Source organism: Physcomitrium patens, chromosome 6 (genome assembly GCF_059467195.1).
Source record: "Physcomitrium patens ecotype Gransden chromosome 6, ASM5946719v1, whole genome shotgun sequence".
Lineage (NCBI taxonomy): Eukaryota > Viridiplantae > Streptophyta > Bryopsida > Funariales > Funariaceae > Physcomitrium > Physcomitrium patens.
In genome coordinates, this window is record NC_143415.1 from 13986398 (window position 1) to 14004461 (window position 18064).

The window sequence follows — 18064 nt, forward strand, 5'->3', positions numbered from 1 at the left end:
TAGAAGATGTTAAGGACATAATCTTTAGAACCTTCTAGAGACAAGTTTCTAGAACCTTCTAGAGATAAGTTTCTAGAACCTTCTAGAGACAAGTTTCTAGAACCTTCTAGAGACAAGTTTCTAGAACCTTCTAGAGACAAGTTTCTAGAACCTTCTAGGGATAAGTTTCTAGAACCTTCTAGAAACAAATCTCTGGAACCTTCTAGAAGCTTCCTAGTTGATAGAAGTTGCTTAAGAAGCTTCCTAAATAGGAGTATATATTAGAATCAAGGCTGAAGAGTTCTTCAGTCTCGACAACACATCTCTTGGAGCTCTAGTTCACCTCTCTGGTGTTGTTCTTGTATTCATTTGATTAATCTAATTCTTACCAGTTCTTCTTGAACTTCTTGTTAGATCTCGGGTCTGTATTTCTGTGTCCATGACAGTTTGTCGAGACTTCACTCACCTCAGATATGAGAGCTAGTTTCTTCTTTGTTAGAGTACGGATTACCCTTCTACTTAGAAGTGTACTAGCATTTTAGAGGTTGTGGATTACCCTCCTTTAAACTGATACTTCTTTTGTTATAATATTGGAGTCTTATTCTTAGTAGAGAGAGTGAATTATCCCTTTTTTTGAAGCTCTTAAGGCATTTTAGAGGATGTGGAGTACCCTCCTCTAAACCAATATTGTCTTCTAGTATAGTCATTTTTGTCCTTCTCTTCGAATGGCCGGAGGCCAAGACATTAGTATGACGAAAAGTTCGGAGTCCAAGTTGGATGCTATCATGAATGCCCTTGCTACGTTATCGCAAAGAATTGCAGAGATTGAAGGAATCGTGGCAAGGCTTCATAATGATGGAGCATCTGGGATGGCACAATCTAGGTTGTACTAGCCTCAAACTTCTGCACTTTGAGAAGCAACTTTGCCTCAAGTTCGACAAGCACCACTGGTTCTACAACATAAGGAGCCCTGAGTTAGCCTTTCGGACAAGTTCGATGATACGCGTTCCAAGTTTCAAGGATTCGTCAATCAAATCAGGTTGATAACAGTTTTATAGCCCGAACGCTATCCAACGGAGGAGTCACATGTTGGGCTTGTTGGAACCTTACTTAGAAGGCAAGCTCTATCATGGTTTGCTCCTTTGTTTGAGAAACGATCGTCCATACTAAACAACTTTGAAACCTTTTTGGAGGCGTTTGCCGAAGCATTTGGTGAACACGACAAGGTTCGATGGACTACAACAAAGATCCGGTCAATACGACAAGGGATGCACTCTACATCAGTCTATGCATCAGACTTCAGGCAATTAGCATGCGACATCAATTGGAATGAAGAAGCGTTGATGAGTCAATTCTATTGGGGTTTAAGGCATGATGTGAAGGATTTGCTGTTAACTCTTCTTGATCCACAAATGCTCAACAAAGCTATTAGCCAAGCTTTGAAGTGCGATAATCGCCTATTCCAACGTCGCTAAGACCAACGTTTAAGACAACATACGATTCGCTATGCCCCAACTATGTCGGCAAGCAGCGTGAATTCACATTGAGAGATAGAATACATGCAAATTGATGCGGTACATGTCAAATCCCTTACCCTAGAAGAAAAAAAGCGACTTATGGAGGAAAGTCTATACTTGTATTGCGGTGAAGAAGGCCACAAAGTTGGAAACTACTCCAAGAAGCAAAATCGATGTATCGTCAGGACTAAAAGCACGTTTGTTCAGGAAACGAGGATGCCCAGCTACAATAGGAACCATGCGACTGGACAATGAAATATCGCAATAACAACCAGGTTCCTTTCTTTCCGCTCAACCTGCCCTTTATTTTACAATCCCTTTGTATATTGGCCCTCAGAAACTGAGAACCTTAACATTATTAGATTTAGGAGCATCTGCTTGTTTCTTAGACGAAGAATTTGTGAAGTGTCATAAGTTTCCTTTAGTACAAAAATCCAAACTTGTTCACGTTGAGGTCATAGATGGACGACCTTTATTGTCTGGTAGTTTCACCTATGAATCAGAACCTATAGAAGTGACGTTTAAGGGCCATAGTAGTCATATTATTTTCAATATTATTAGGATCCCATCAAATCCTGTTATTCTTGGTCTTTTCTGGTTGGAAAAGCATAACTCATCCACAGATTAGAGGTTGCGGAAGATGACCTTTTCCACAAAACCATCCAAGAGCAAGCCTAGTAGAAAACCCCAAATAGAGAAATCCTTATTTATTGGAGCAAGAGCGTTTATAAGATCGTCCAAGGAAGGCACACCGTTTGTCATTTATGCGGCTCCAACTACCGGAGACAAGATCTCGACAGCAAGTATACCTGAGCAATATAAGGATTTTAAAGACGTGTTTCAAAAGAAGAATGCCGACATGCTATCGGAACACTGACTATATGATTGCACCATAGACTTGCAGGAAGGAGCACAACCGCCTTTTGGCCCAATGTACAATCTATCGCAGATGAAGTTGGCGAAGTTGCGGAAGTACATCGATGAGAATTTAGCCAAGAACTTCATCCGTCATTCAAAATCGTCAACTGGAGCATCCATCTTATTTGTGAAGAAGAAAGATGGCTCGTTGCGGATGTGCATGGACTATCGAGGCCTCAACAAGATAACAAAGAAGAATCATTATCCGTTATCCTTGATTTTTGGTCTCTTAGAACAACTTGGACGTACAAGGATCTTTACAAAAATTGATCTAAGAGGAGCTTACAACCTCGTACGAATCAAGGAAGGAGATGAGTGGAAGACAGCGTTCCATACAAGGTATGGCCATTTTGAGTATAATGTCATGCCCTTTGGTCTTACCAATGCTCTAGCGGTCTTTCAACATATAATGAATGACATTTTTTGAGAGCACCTTGACGATTTTGTTGTCATCTATTTGGATGATATTTTGATATTCTCCAAAAACGAAGAAGAGCATGAAAAGCAAGTTTGTTTGGTCTTGAAAAAACTACACGAGCGAGGACTATATGCAAGGTTAGAGAAGTGTTTATTTCACCAAATAGAGATTGAGTTTTTGGGGTTCATTGCGACTACGGAAGGCTTGAAGATGGACCCCAAGAAGGTAAAAGCAATCGTGTCATGGAAGGATCCAAAGACGGTTAGAGACGTATAATGCTTTCTTGGTTTTGCCAACTTCTATCTGATCTTCATGAAGAATTACTCTCAAGTTGCTTCTCCTCTCACTCGGTTGACATACAAGGATAAGCTGGAATGGGGACCTCTAGCGGAGAAGGCATTTCAAGACCTGAAGACCGCATTTAATACGGCTCCAATCTTGGTAAATCTAGACTTTACAAAGGCCTTTTATTTTGAAACTGATGCTTCGGATTTTACTTTGGGAGCTGTACTTTCACAAATGGGAGAAGACAAGAAGCTCCATCCAGTTGCATTCTATTCTCAAAAGTTCTTTACTGCTGAAATCAATTATGAGATCCATGATAAGGAACTTCTTGCTATAGTAGATTCTTTCCAAGAATGGCATCACTTTCTTGAAGGAGCTGCACACCCAGTGACCGTATACATAGATCACAAGAATTTGGAATATTTCATGTCGGCTCGAGTTCTAAATTGACGTCAAGCTCGGTGGAATATGTTGCTATCTAGGTTCGATTTTTTTATCACTTATCGACTTGGAAAGTAACAAGGACTATCTGATGCCTTATCGAGGAGATCGTATCTTGTACCAAAGGTTGGAGAAGCAGCATTTGATCAACAATGTATGACATTGTTGAAGCTAGAGTAATTTCAGCTTTGCGCTACTATTGTGCCAATTGATGCTGACTTCCTAAATCATGTATGTGCCGTGACCATTGAAGATTCAGTAGCCATTGATATTAAGCAGCGTGCCAATGACGACATGTTCAAAGTGGAGGGAGATCTTTTATACTTTGAGGAGCGGTTATATATCCCAAAAGGACCAACACGACTCCGAGTTCTTCAATCTCGCCACCATTTTCTAGCTGCGGGATATTTTGGATTCAACAAAACCTTGGAGCTTATTTCTCGAGATTTTTGGTGGCTCCAAATGTAGAAGGATGTGAAAGATTTTGTCCTCTCCTGTGATATCTGTTTAAGATCCAAGAATCCTCGACATCGCCCTTATGGACTCCTACAACCATTGTCGATTCCACGTCGACCATGATCTTCAATTTCCATGGACTTCATCACGGACCTGCCATCATCGAACTCATTTGACAACATCTTTATCGTGGTAGATCGGCTTACAAAGTTGGCGCACTTTATCCCTTGCAAGAAGACATCGTCCAGTGAAGTCACAGCAAGGCTCTTTCTTGATAATGTGTATCGATATCATGGACTACCAGATGATATCGTATCAGATCGAGGAACCCAGTTTGTATCAAAGTTTTGGAGATCTCTCTTTGAGATACTGAAGGTGCATATCAAGCTTTCTTCGACTTTTCATCATCAAACTGACGGCCAAACGAAATGGATGAACCAAGTCTTGGAACAATACTTATGATGCAGCATCAATTATCAGCAAGATGATTGGACCACATATCTACCGCTAGCCGAGTTTGCATATAACAACACCCTCTATTCGTCGATTCAATACACACCATTCTTTTCCAACTATGGGTATCATCCGAAGCTTGATTTATTGAGTCCATCAACAAATAATAATCCAGCAGCTGAAGGATTTACGAAACAACTATCAGAGCTTCAAAATACGTTGAAGCTTCAATTACAATCCGCTCAAGAATCCTACAAGGCGTCTGCAGATAGATTTCAGAATCAAGCACCTACTTTCAAAATTGGAAATAAAACATGGCTTCTTCAACGGAATATCAAGACCAAGCGACCATGTGATAAGTTGGACTATCGAAGATTGAGACCATTTATCATTTAGAAGCAAATCAATCCAATGGCGTACCGTCTGGAATTACCGGCTTCTATGAAGGTACATCCAGTCTTTCATGTTTCTCTGTTGGAGTCTTATCGAGAGTGGTCTTTCCTGGAAGAGTGCAATATCCACCACCTAGTATTGAGATCGAGAACCACGAGGAATACGAGGTTGAAAAGGTCCTGGATTCATGGCGAAGGTGGAGCAAGTTGGAATATCTTGTTTATTGGAGCAGCTACGACATTAATGAGCAAACATGGGAGCCAGCTGAAAATCTCGCCAATGTGCCACAAAAGGTACATGAGTTTCATCAACAACATCCTCATAAACCTAAGCCGATTTGACGATAGCTTCCTTCTAAAGCTTGCTCACCCAAGAATATAAGAAAGGAGGAGAATACCACCAAAATTCGTAGTTGATGTAGTTATTTTTTCCAAGATAAAGTAGAACTTTTTCAGGAGCCATAGTGTGGTCTTTTGATATGGATAGCCAAGAGATAGATACTATCGTAGTCAGATTATCTCAATCGACTAGCTCACGAAGGCAACCCCAAGATGAAGAACCGCCTACACCACGACGACGATCGAGGATACCGAGTAACTGATCACTGTTGATTGTATTTGAGTCCGAGCCTCCTTACGATGGTCAGCCAGAAGGTGTGTTTGCATGACAATTTCACAATGAGGACATGGAAGTTCATACTTGGTTAGAAGTTGAAGGAGTGGGCCACTACCGTTGGCTTCAAGGGCCGATGATCCACTTGCCTTGTAAACAACAGTTGGAGTTCATAGCAGACGTTATGCGACAGATCTTCATTTTCTTGCATTGGTACTGATTAACAACAACATTGCTTCTTAGAGACCTCGAAGCTAAAGGAGGGGGTGATGTTAGGAACATAGTCCTTGGAACCTTCTAGAAACAAGTTTCTAGAACCTTTTAGAAACAAGTCTCTGGAACCTTCTAGAAGCTTCTTAGTTGGTAGAAGATGTTAGGGACATAATCTTTAGAACCTTCTAGAGACAAGTTTCTAGAACCTTCTAGAAGAAAAGTCTCTGGAGTCTTCTAGAAGCTTCCTAGTTGGTAGAAGTTACTTAAGAAGCTTCCTAAATATGAGTATATATTGGAATCGAGGCTGAAGAGTGCTTTAGTCGTGACAATACATCTCTTGGAGCTTTAGCTCACCTCTCTAGTGTTGTTCTTCTATTCATCTGATTAATCTAGTTCTTGCCTGTTCTTCTTGAACTTCTTATTAGATCTCGAGTCTGTATTTCTATATCCGTGACAGAAGGCAATAGCTACCAAAGCCTTATAATTTGCTGTTAGTTTATTGAATTAGTTTGATGGAAGAAACATCTCTAGATATTTAAAATATTTTTCTCAAGAAATGGAGCTCAATAAAGTATCAGAGAAGGAAATAATCTTAATATTTAAGCTTGCAATTGTATCCAAGTTATGGGAGTATATACAAGAGAGTATTCAAACTCATGAAAAAATATGGAAAGATTTTATTTTTCAGCTAAAAAGAATAATCTTTAAAGGATGCTAAAAGAATAATAAAAAAAATCATTCATGGAATGGATTAATAAATCCAATAAGAGATTGATTATAATAGAATTATTTTTAGAATTTGAGAGATAATTTCTTCAATTATCTGGAGTAAAAAAACTTACTCTGGAAAGTGATAAGGTAGAGCTATTCTTTCAATTAGCCAATAATGAAATACAGAAGAAATTAGAATTATTGCTAGAGGATATTACAAAAGACAATGGACTCATAACTAATTGGAAGAAGGTATTTGAAATAGTGGAAATACTTGCTAAAAAAAAATATTAGAGGAATAATATAGTAATAATGCAAGAAAATAAGCCTCTACCAATCACAATATATCATAGGCAACTACCAAAACCTGCTATACCAATATCTATTGGTCCAATTCCTATGTCTATAGTTATACCATAAAAAAATGCAATTGAGAGGTTTTTCTACAATTTGGATATTTTATATAAAGTGAAGAGGTTTTGAGAGCCAAGACTTTATATATAAGTTAAAGATGAAATAAAACACTTATTGAAGCTTAGCCAATAAGTTAAAGCTAAATTCTATATAGCTAGATATCTTGTGTATTTTCAAATTACAAATCATACTATATGAAAATATGTCTCTTCTTAAACCATACAAGACTATGAACATATCAAGAAGAAGATGACCTCCACTTCCTCCTATAGAAGTGAACAATAATAAAGACTTTGAAGTAAAAGAAGTTTTGGACTCAAGGTGGCACCATAATAAATTGAAATATCTTGTCCATTGACTCGGATATGATATTAGTGAATGCACATGGGAGCTAGCAAAGAATCTTATAAATGTAACAAAGACAATGTATGCTTTTCATCAATGACATCCATCAAAACCAAGATTGAAGATATCAAATCTTTGTTATAAATGAAATACAATTTAAGAAAGATTACATTCTACCTTCTATCTTTATTTGCAGTTTTTGTATAATTGTAGTATCAATGAGATAGAGAATGAATAACTAGCAAACTCAATTTAAGAGCTATTATTTGTTGATTTATTGGACGAAATATTATAATTATCACAGCCTTCAAGACAATGTAATAGGGACGAAGACCTTAAAAATTACCTTCAAAGGGAATGAAGATCAAAATACTTAGAAAATATAATTTGCCGCATCTTAGACTTTCTCAACATATGATCATGACTTCTTGTGGAACTCGTCCCTAAAAGGGGAAGTAATATCATGGATATATACCTACTCATTATCTAGATAAGTAGAATTAGATAAAAATAGATTAATTTCATAATATCTTCTAAAAAAGCATTTTAAAAGTTTTCTAGACATTATTTTGACTTTACAGATGTTTGTAGTTGATTGATGGATTAAAAACTTTGTCAATAAGCTATTCATGTGCCATATATGTTAGTAGCTTATGGAATAAGCTAACTATATGGTGGCTATATAGAAAATTTGCCTTGCAAGTCAAGATACATGTCATGCAAAGTCAACACGTTTTTGGAAGTCCTATAGAACATTGCTACATAGATCCTAAGTAGATAGTATGTATAAAGGGAAGAGTGAAGCCTTCTTTATTCTTCTGATTTTTTTTTTTTTTTTTTTTTTTTTTTTTCTAATCTAGTTTCAAAAGTCTCTAATTTTTTTATCTTTTGGCAATAGCCGTTTCAATTTCCTTTCAATATACATATTATTTTATCTCTATTTTGTCATTTTTTTTTGACACAAACTTCCCAAGTTTATGTATCTTCTTTTAGTTCATTTTTTTGACACTAAATTGATATTCAAAAAAAGAATTTACCTCAAATTTAACTAAATGAATTGCATGGGCCTCAAACCAACTTCTTAGGCCATGTTAGTTGATCTATTTACTTTTCACACTTCACTTCTCTATGTTTAAATTTTTACTTATTCAAAATATTGTAAAAAATTATCTTTGATTACTTTGTACTATGCAATATAAGTTCTATTTGTAGAAAGATTGTATAAACTTAAAAAATAAGTAGAATAGACTTTCAATGAGATTTTAATTGATGGTAGAAGGTATTCTATATTTGTTGGATTAAGACTATTATTGCTAAAGTTATATAAAAGGTTGTAAAATTCAATATCATCAAAATTCCTATTAGTACCTACAACATCTAAAAAATGGAATTACAATAAATATCTTGACTTCTAACCAAAGTGCTTATTGCTCAAAAGATTGAAAAAATAGATAATTTTATTGTTTGATGAAAGAGGGTAAAAAAATAATACAATTTCTTTGTATGTATTCTACATATATGACAATTGAGTACATGCAATTACAATCAAGTTGTACAATCATATTTCTACTATAAAGTACAAAGATAGATAGTATTTATTTTTGTACTTCCAAGAGCCAAATTGCCATAGATGTATCCTATGGAGGAGAGTAAATGATACTAGTAGCAAGTAATTTGAAGGATGCAAGCACCACAATGAGAAAAGTATTTCCATAGCTACATCTACCAAAAAATAACATAATAAAATATATAAGAAAAACTCTTTGCCCCACAAGGACATTGTTGAAAAAAAGAAGAGACGCAATGTGCCAAAGAGGGCTAAAAAAGATTACATCAATATCTGTACAACACACAATTTGGATCCCAAATGCAACTAAATAAGGAAGGCTAGTGATAACTTATCACCAACAAGGGTAGATTTGCTATTATCACAAAAGTGAGAAGATGGATTTGCTATTATCAAGAAGATTTTTATTCTTGATATTTCAACATATTTAAGAGATATGTATGATATTTTTTCTATTTTTTAGTAAGACAATAATTTAGAGTTTAAATGTACATCATGATTTTAAAAATATTAATTAAAAATAAATATATTATATATTTTAAAATTTCTTTATTGTTAAGTAAAAACTAAATTAAAAATTTTGTTGCTTATTAAACATACATTTAAGTCTTTAGTTTTCATGTCTACTTATTGATTTTTAAAATTTGATTTAGAAATACATGTTCACACATATATATATATATATATATATATATGAATTTATAGAAACTAATTTTGATTGATGATAAATTTTAAAAAAATTGAATAGAAATTGAATTATAATTTACAAAAATGAAAACCTTTATATGATGTAGTAAAATTTGTGAATATAATTGCTAAAACTGAAATAAAATAGAATTTGCATCAATATCTAAAGACAACATATCTTTATAAGTTAAAAACATCATACAATTTTCACCAATTTTTTTAATATATATAAGTAAAAGTGACTTATATATATATATATATATATATATATATATAAGAGTTCCACCTTTAAGGACAATGCATTTTAAATGAAGATTTAATAGAGCTTAGTATACTTAACTGGAAGAAGAAAAAAGAGTGAATGTGTACTTTTTATGAGTTAACGAACTCGTTTTTTGTATATTCAAAGAGGAGATTTGTAGACGAAGAAGAAGAAGATAATTCAAGTGTAGCAGAGCGTGTATATAAATAAATAAATAAACAAATCATCCCCTTCCGTCCCCCATTGTATATTAATAAATAAATACATGAACTATTGGTCTCTCTTTCTCTCTCTCATTGTTCTTTGATTCCCTTGAACAAGTTTGTATCGAGCTGCTGGGTGGTTGCTGAATCTGTACAGTAAAGTGGAGTTGCATTGTTTTTCAGCAACAAAGCTGGTCGATTGCATGCAACAAAGCAGTGCGGTGGTTGCAGAGGGCAGTGACCCACAAATGCACATCACAAGACATTTCACCAAGGCATTACTACTCATACTATTTGTTGTTTTTTAAATGGACCCAAGTATGAAACCATAAGTGTTGAGAAAATTAACTAGCCCTTGACTACAACAAATCTATTAATACCCGGTTTGTTGGCAAACATTACAAACACTGCAGAGACGACTCGAAGTCTGATGGAATCAACTCTGACTGCATGGAATCAGTGGTTGTAGTAAACAATGCCAAACCATCCAAATGCTGCCTGCCACACTTGATGCTGCTGTTTCAGGCATGGCTGGATCTTGCCTCTTGCTCTGCAACGCCATTATTCTCTTTGCAGAGAAAGACTTTTGTTGTTGAAAAGGAGAGAGAGTCTGGTGCTGCATGTTGTCGATGCAATGTTCCTTCCTTGTCCGTTGAATCAAAACTAGCGGTGCGGTGGTTGTGGACTACAAAGGTTCCTTCACTGCTGTAGCTATTCTATTCATGTTGTGAGGGTATTTTACTTGACCAGATATCAAAAAGAGACTAGAAAGAAAGCAAGGTGTCCCAAATATCGTTTTATGAATCGTTTTATTTATTTATTTGTGGTTTTTTGTTTTTATTACCGACCAATGTTGATGGATTGCCTTCCGTGAGCAGGTTGATTGCGGAGATTGACTGACCATTGTTGATCAATCAGGTGGCTTTACAACAATCTCAACAAGTGAGTTTGTGATTACTTCCAATCGCGATTCATATTGGAGGCTGTCTTTGTGTCAAGTGTTTGGATTTGTCTTTTTGTTTGTTTGTTGTTTCCACCAAAATCGATTGATCAATTGTCTTCAGTGAGCAAGGTGGTTGAAGAGGTAGTGAGTGACCCAAATATGCACAATGGAGGTGAGCTATTTCAGTGCAGATCGGAACATGCCGTGTGAGAATGGGTGCAGTGGATTCTTTTTATTTAGATTGATTAACTTGTTTCTTTAATTTTGTTTATGCAATGGTTAGTTTTTGGAGTTCACTGGTTTTGCAGAGTGTGAATGAGTTTGGTGGTTGTCCAGTGTGGTGTGTATCATCTTTTGATTGGATTCGGTAAATACGTTTGTAATGAATATTTTTTTATTGACTTTGTGTGGAAATTTGATTACCTTCTTAAAATAAGTGGAGGGTTAGTGGGAGGAATGTAAAAAGTTATCTTTGATTTGGTAGTCAGTTGTGAAGTCTCCTCAAAGGTATTCATTCTTTTTGCAGATTTGATTGAAAAAAAATAAGAGAAATTGTGTATATTGTTGTTTACCTGTTTTTATTTTGTTAAAGTGACAAATCTTATCATCTATTCTATGTAACCAAAAAAAGGCAATGTTTATTTTTAGAATATGAATAAAGAAAAAAAATAGGAAATCTTAAATATGTATTTTTAATCTGTTGTATTGTTTATGATATCAATAAATATCTATATTTTTTAGTTTTTAATATGAAATAGCTTAATTTAGTTATCAAATTAAGTATTCAATGTCAAGATGAATGTAGAAAAAACATAAGAATTGGACAAAAAATGATAGAGTATACAAAATTATACAACAATGCATCTAATAAGAAAAAAACATTGATAAAGAAGAAAATCTAATTCATGATATAAATAATAATTTTTATGACAATTTGATTTTTTGGCAGCCATCATTAAATCAAAAGTATAAATATAAAATATAAATTTTGTGGAACATTACAATGATTGATTAAAAGAACTATATATTTTTTTTTTTTTTTTTTTTTAAAAAAAAATCCAAAGCTTAGATCATGTTATTCAAAAGTAAAACTTTAACTTGTTTTTTAGGATCTTCAATTAATAATAAAAGACTCTTAGAAATAAAAGATAAAGAACATATTATATATATATATATATATATATATATAAATGATAATACAACTCATCTCATGTATTTACATTACTTAGATTCAAACTCACTAATAGAATTTTTGAAGGCTAATGATTTTATTATTCTTAAATATTTGAAGAGCTTTAATATCAAATTAATATAGTTCTTCTTAAAGAAGATATTAAACTGAATTATACACAATTGAATACATATGATAGAGGAGTTGAACCTTAAGTAAAAATAGCCCAAAATATAAATTTATCAAATAGAATAATAAAGAAAAATATTTTAAAAATCTAATAATATTATGTATTGTATGTACTATATTGCAAAATCCATAATATATCAGTGGAACAAATGTTTGCTACTATTTTACTTCAATGCACATCAATTCATCTTTTAGAACTATGGAAGAAACTTAAGGGAAGTATTTTTGATGAAATAAGCTACCAATTTATTAATCGTCAAATGAATAAAAATTTAACAAAAGATCAAGTATTAGACCATAATTCTTTTTTTAAATAAAATTCTTCAAGAGTTTGATTTTTTTTTTTTTTAATAATTTCTTCTTTAGTCTTTGTAGCAAAAAAAATTGGAGTAAATATGTCGACAACAAGTTGATTGCTAATTATATAGAGAAAAATTGTAAAGATCTTATATTAAAGTTAATAGTGATTTTAAGAAATGATAAAACTTTTATATCTCATACAATTGTAATAAAGATTTAAAGACTTGGAAAAATTGCTTTATGTGTTGCTTTATTAGATATTATTTTTTAACTTCTTAATGAAGAATGTATAATATATTTAACAGTCAAGATTCCATTAAATGTACTTGAAGAACTTTTTTTTGTCATATATCAAAGAATATTGCACATGCAAATATTGTGTAAACGATAAGTCTTATTATTTGATATAAAATACTAATTAAATACTATAATTTTTATAAAGATATCAATATATTATTTTTAGATGTATAAAAATAATATTTTTTTGATAGAACTCTAATAGTTATTGATAGAGGGTTTTTGACAAATTCTTCTTGTGATAATTAAAAAAGATATCAAAATAGTAATAAAAATAATAGATTTCTTTTTTAAAACTTTTATTTATAACTTTTGAATAATTTTATAATCAATAGATTTTATTATGATATTATATAATATAATATTAACATAGATAATTTATATATGAAATCATAATTAGAAATATTGATATATTTATTTATTTATGATTTATTATAATTTTTTATTATAAAAAAAATGATGAATCATAATATTTTGACTACGAATTAAGATAATTTTTATTTCAATAACCTATATTTATTAAATTTAAAGGTGCAAACTATAAAAATTCCTCTTGTATTTTAATAGTACATAAGTTAAAATGATACAATTAATGATATAATTCTATTCTAATTTTTTATCTTTTAATTGATTTAAAAATAGTATATTGAATGCACTAAATTTTATTAATATTAATCAATACTATAATTCTATAATCTAAAAAATAATAATTAAAAAAAATTATTAATTAGAAAATAAAACTATAAAAAGTATTTTAAAATAATAATTTATAATTTAAAATAACTAATGATAAAATTTCTAAGTTGATAAATAATTTAAAAATACAATTTTAGCTTGAAATGGCAAAGAATCTTTGTTATTTATATAATTATATAATCCAATACAAAGATCAATATAATTACGATTTAATACAAACTATGAATTTTTAAATTTTTGATTATTAGTGTTGTATTATGCATTTCTTTTTAAATAATTAAATATATATGTATATATATGTATATATATATAATTTTTTTTTTATATGTATTTTACAAAGCATTGACATAGGCTAAAATTGAATGATCTTGTACTTATTCAAATCTTGCAAAAACAAGAAAGTTTTAATAAGTAGCCCAGCTGTTGTATTAGATGTTGTATTATTAACATGTCTTTCAAATCAAAGTGTAGATTTGGATGATTATGGATTTTACCGAAATGTCTTTGATTCTACAATAAACTAGTTTTCTCATGATCCGGTAGTAAATCAATTCCAAATACAAGACATTGTTTTGAAAATTAAGTACATTAATGGCTGATACAAGTCAACAGAAAGTTTGGAATTTTGGTTGTTTATGATTACTTCAATGCATTGATAAGTTGTTGGTTAATTTCTTAACCTTTTGACGAACAAGAAATCGTGTTGATTCATGCACAAAACCTCTGAAAACCTGTGATAGAAATACATTCCAGAGTGAGTGGACCCTCTTTGCAGGAATGACCTGCAAGTTCTCCTCAATCTTGCCTTCAAATGGGACTGTGGTTCACGTTTTGACAGGATTGTATGTAAATTCAGACAGTTGAATGATGAAGTTCCTCACTATCGTGAAACTGAACCTGAAAATGCTAGTAAGCTTACAAAATCCTGAATTTCTTTATATATATATATATATATATATATGTATATATATACACGATGTTGCAGCCATTGATGGGACACCCAGGTATCGTTGATCCTCAAAAACTGAGGGACTCTTGCACGCCAAGACACTTTGTGAAGAAGTCTCGCATTGTAACCAAGTAGACTATTTTAAGGCAATGCCAGAAACTAAAACATGCAACGGTGAATGAAAGGTGAAAGAAAAATGAAGAGCTGGAGAAAAGTGTCTTGATTACAGAACATCACTTTGTTAAGCATCAAACCTATAATAATCTGCTGTTACAGAAAAACAGTACAATCGAATGACCAATTGGCATGCTGAGTGTAGGACTGGTACACGAGACATGTCTAGACTGTAATGGATTAAACACACCGTGTCCAAGGTATGCACGTCTGCGCAAACATATCTGTAAATATTCAGGTGGAATCAATAAAATTGATAGGGTAGGATCGGATCAACGCCTTCGCAAGTGCAAACTTCCAGTCGGGTGCTAAAGAATTCACGGAGGAGAATCTTGAAGCGGTTTATAGGCGTAGCTCGAGGTCAAGTTTTTCGCCGCTGGGTTGATGAGCTCTAGGACCAGGTTCTGCAAAGCTTCTTCTGCTCATGAAATCGCAGAGGACTTCAGACCTTGTCTCATAACAGGACCCGAGCACCAAGTTATGAGATAAGATGGGATTACCGTTCCGGACGAAAGAGCCTCGCGGTGCAGGTCCTTGAGTTGAGACGAGGTCCACTCTGCAAGAATTAGTAGCCGGTGCAGACGTGAGCTGATGGGCAGGGAACGGCGCAGGGACTTGAAGGGATGAAGTTGGGTGAAGCCTCTCAACTGGTTGGAATCTGGAAAGGTTGAGGAGAGCAGTACGTTGTTGTTGCGTGGCCTGGGAGCTAGTGGCATTAGACGATGGGCTGTGCAGCTGGGTCACTGATGCTGGTGGAGGTAAAGACGATAGCCAACATAACGACGGGGAACTTGAAATGCGCCGTTCGGATGCAGCCATGAGTGATCCTCCTGCGTTACGTTGTGTGCTCACGGGGTCGATATCTTGAAGGGAAGTGTATTGAGCAGCTGGAGTTCTGTTCACCATTGAGCAGGAGAAGGTGTGCCGCGCAGGTTCAGGATGCAGATCGGTCAGCATTTCGTTGGCGTAGGCTCTCTCCCTTCTATGCACGTTCATGTGGCCTCCAAGAGCTTGCGCAGTTCTGAACATTCGGGTACAAAAGTTGCAGTTGAAAGTTCTAATGGGCCAGTACTGATCATAGAGCGGCGACGCCTTGCATGAAACATCAATATCACTGTCATCGTAGGCTCGGGTGGAAGGTGACGCTGTTGAAGAGCGTTTCGAATCGCCAACAACATTCATGTTTTGTGTTGCAGTCTGTACGATGGTCACCTGCGGTGAAGCACTCAATCTTGACCCAGCATGTCCCCTTACGGCGTATTCACCACATTGCTGCACCTGCATCAGGACTTCCATGCTGCTAAGGTTACGCTAGCGCTGAAAGTACCAAGAGCTTCATAATTGTGCGAAGTTTGTGTCTCCTTCGCAAAATACGTATGATACATCAATAGTACACGTAATCTAGAGAATGAACAACGCCAAGTCTTAGAACCATTCACAGTCATGCTTAAATATTGCGCCGTAGGCATTTACAATGTTTTGCAATGTGGAACTTCAGCGAGTGGACGCAAGATAGAACTGACCAACATGAAGGTATTTACATAGCGAGTTCCCAACCTGGTAGAGGACTAAGACAGCTGATGTGCTCCAGATTTTGAGAAGAGGTACTTCATCACCACAGCAGGATTGATTACGCCCATGCAGATTCAGTTAGTCTTCCGATCAACTGGAGAAACTCAGACGACATGCGTACCGCTTTGAAAGGTGAAATAATGCAGTAGCATAGACATGAGGAGTTGCCAAGTGATTTGGCTGAGTTTGAAGTGGTGTCTGTGTCGAAACATTCGGCAAGAATATCTATCGACGATAATTTCACATTCCTTGCTATGGTCGTCTGCCACAACTGCGCTCATGTAGAGCACGTGCCCATCCTCCGCTGTCTCCATCACTGATCGTCGTCTTTACTTTTCTGATTTTACCTACTTATTGTTCCATTTCCAACCTGAATTCTTCCATCCACTTATCTTATCGAACGACATCCTTTGACCTCTTTCAATTAAATTATAACCCGATAACTTGCGCTAGATAGATGTTAACACAGGTTGTTTGTTTCGACGACCTGTACTTTGACGTTTGCAGAAGTTTGTCTCTGACGCTCCGGAATCCAGGAAGAACATGCAACATTCAATGTTATCACAGTACCACTCCAAGCATTTCATGAATTCCAATTAAGTTGTGTACCACGTCGCAACTCAAGTTCGATCCGCTGCTGCAATCCCAGTGGATGAGAAGGACTGAAGCATCTTGAATTTCGCAGAGACATTATTTTGTTGTGGGTGACTACGATAAACCTCTCGAATCTCATCAAAAGCATATACAGTTCTACAGTCATGTGTATTGAGTATCATGTAGATGTAAGTGTTCAAACAGTAACTTTCTGAATTGGGACTGAATCTCGACCTGACACTAACGGGTGCAGACGAGATTGGAAACTCCAGAACTGACATCCTAACCTTTTATTATTCATCATAATGCTCTGAACACGACATTCCCACGACAAGACACTTACTTTCAGGCTTTGAATATTATTTTTCTAAGCTCGATCAGCTTTGTTTTAAATTGAAGCCATCGAATTACTGTAACCACTGAGATAACTGCCAAAGGGGTCCCGCTTTCAATCAGCTGCTGCTGGGAATGGGCACGTCGATTTCGGTCAGACAGATCTTTTCAATCAAATTCTTAGTTTGGATTGATGTTGTGGTGAAGATGATGTGAGGGTACTAGGTCACACCATTCGGCACTCATGCAACTATTCTATAAGACCTGATCCCCTTCAGATCATTGTAATTTCTTATCAAAGAAACCCTCCAGAAATACCTGTATACATTTTCGCCTCCCAGGATATATGGAGTTACAAATTACAGGGACTGCTTTAGCCGATGTGCGAGGTCACTTTAAATAAGCAAGGGTTTTTCCATTGGAATGTAAATGAGTTACTGACCGTAGGGCATGATAGACTTGTCTGTCCTTACAGTGACTCTGGGCGGCAGTCCGGCAACTTTGTGTTGTGGTCTTCTAAACTGAGAACAGAAGCCTGTCAGTTTGGGGTGGTGACCCACCTGGAATGACGACTTGCATTTACAAATGCAGCACAGCAGCTTTTCCGCTAATATGAATATCTGCGTGTAAGTCAACTGTCCCAATTGCTCTAGAGCTTTCGCTAAACTTCTAGATGTGCTGTCCTGAAAGTCCTTAAATTGGCTCATCGGTCGGAACATTCATGAAGCTTGCCACTCGTTCTATTTCAGTGATGTTAGCGATGATGGCGATTGATATTTCCGACTCGTCTTTCACTATGATGTATGTATTGTAGAGATCCAATGCTAGCTACTACGATGCGTTATAGAGGCAATAGGTTTCTGGTGATTGCTCATCACTCTCTCACAAAATTAGTTAAATGGCACATGGCTGCCCGGCTGGAATCTGAACCACATCAACTCCATCAAATCGATCAGGGTACCGGATGTCGTT

General features: G+C 34.9%; 1 protein-coding gene across 1 annotated transcript; it reads right to left on the reverse strand.

Moving 5' to 3' along the window:
• Positions 1-14655: 14655 nt before the first annotated feature.
• LOC112284003 (uncharacterized) lies at positions 14656-16053 on the reverse strand. The gene has a single exon (XM_024523448.3). The coding sequence runs from the start codon at positions 15887-15889 to the stop codon at positions 14936-14938; it is 954 nt and encodes a 317-aa protein (XP_024379216.3). The 5' UTR covers positions 15890-16053; the 3' UTR covers positions 14656-14935.
• Between the last annotated feature and the right edge of the window lie 2011 nt (positions 16054-18064).

Bases quoted from the DNA above. Each gene is read 5' to 3' on its own strand.
- LOC112284003 (XM_024523448.3), bottom strand. From the start codon at position 15,889: ATGGAAGTCCTGATGCAGGTGCAGCAATGTGGTGAATACGCCGTAAGG.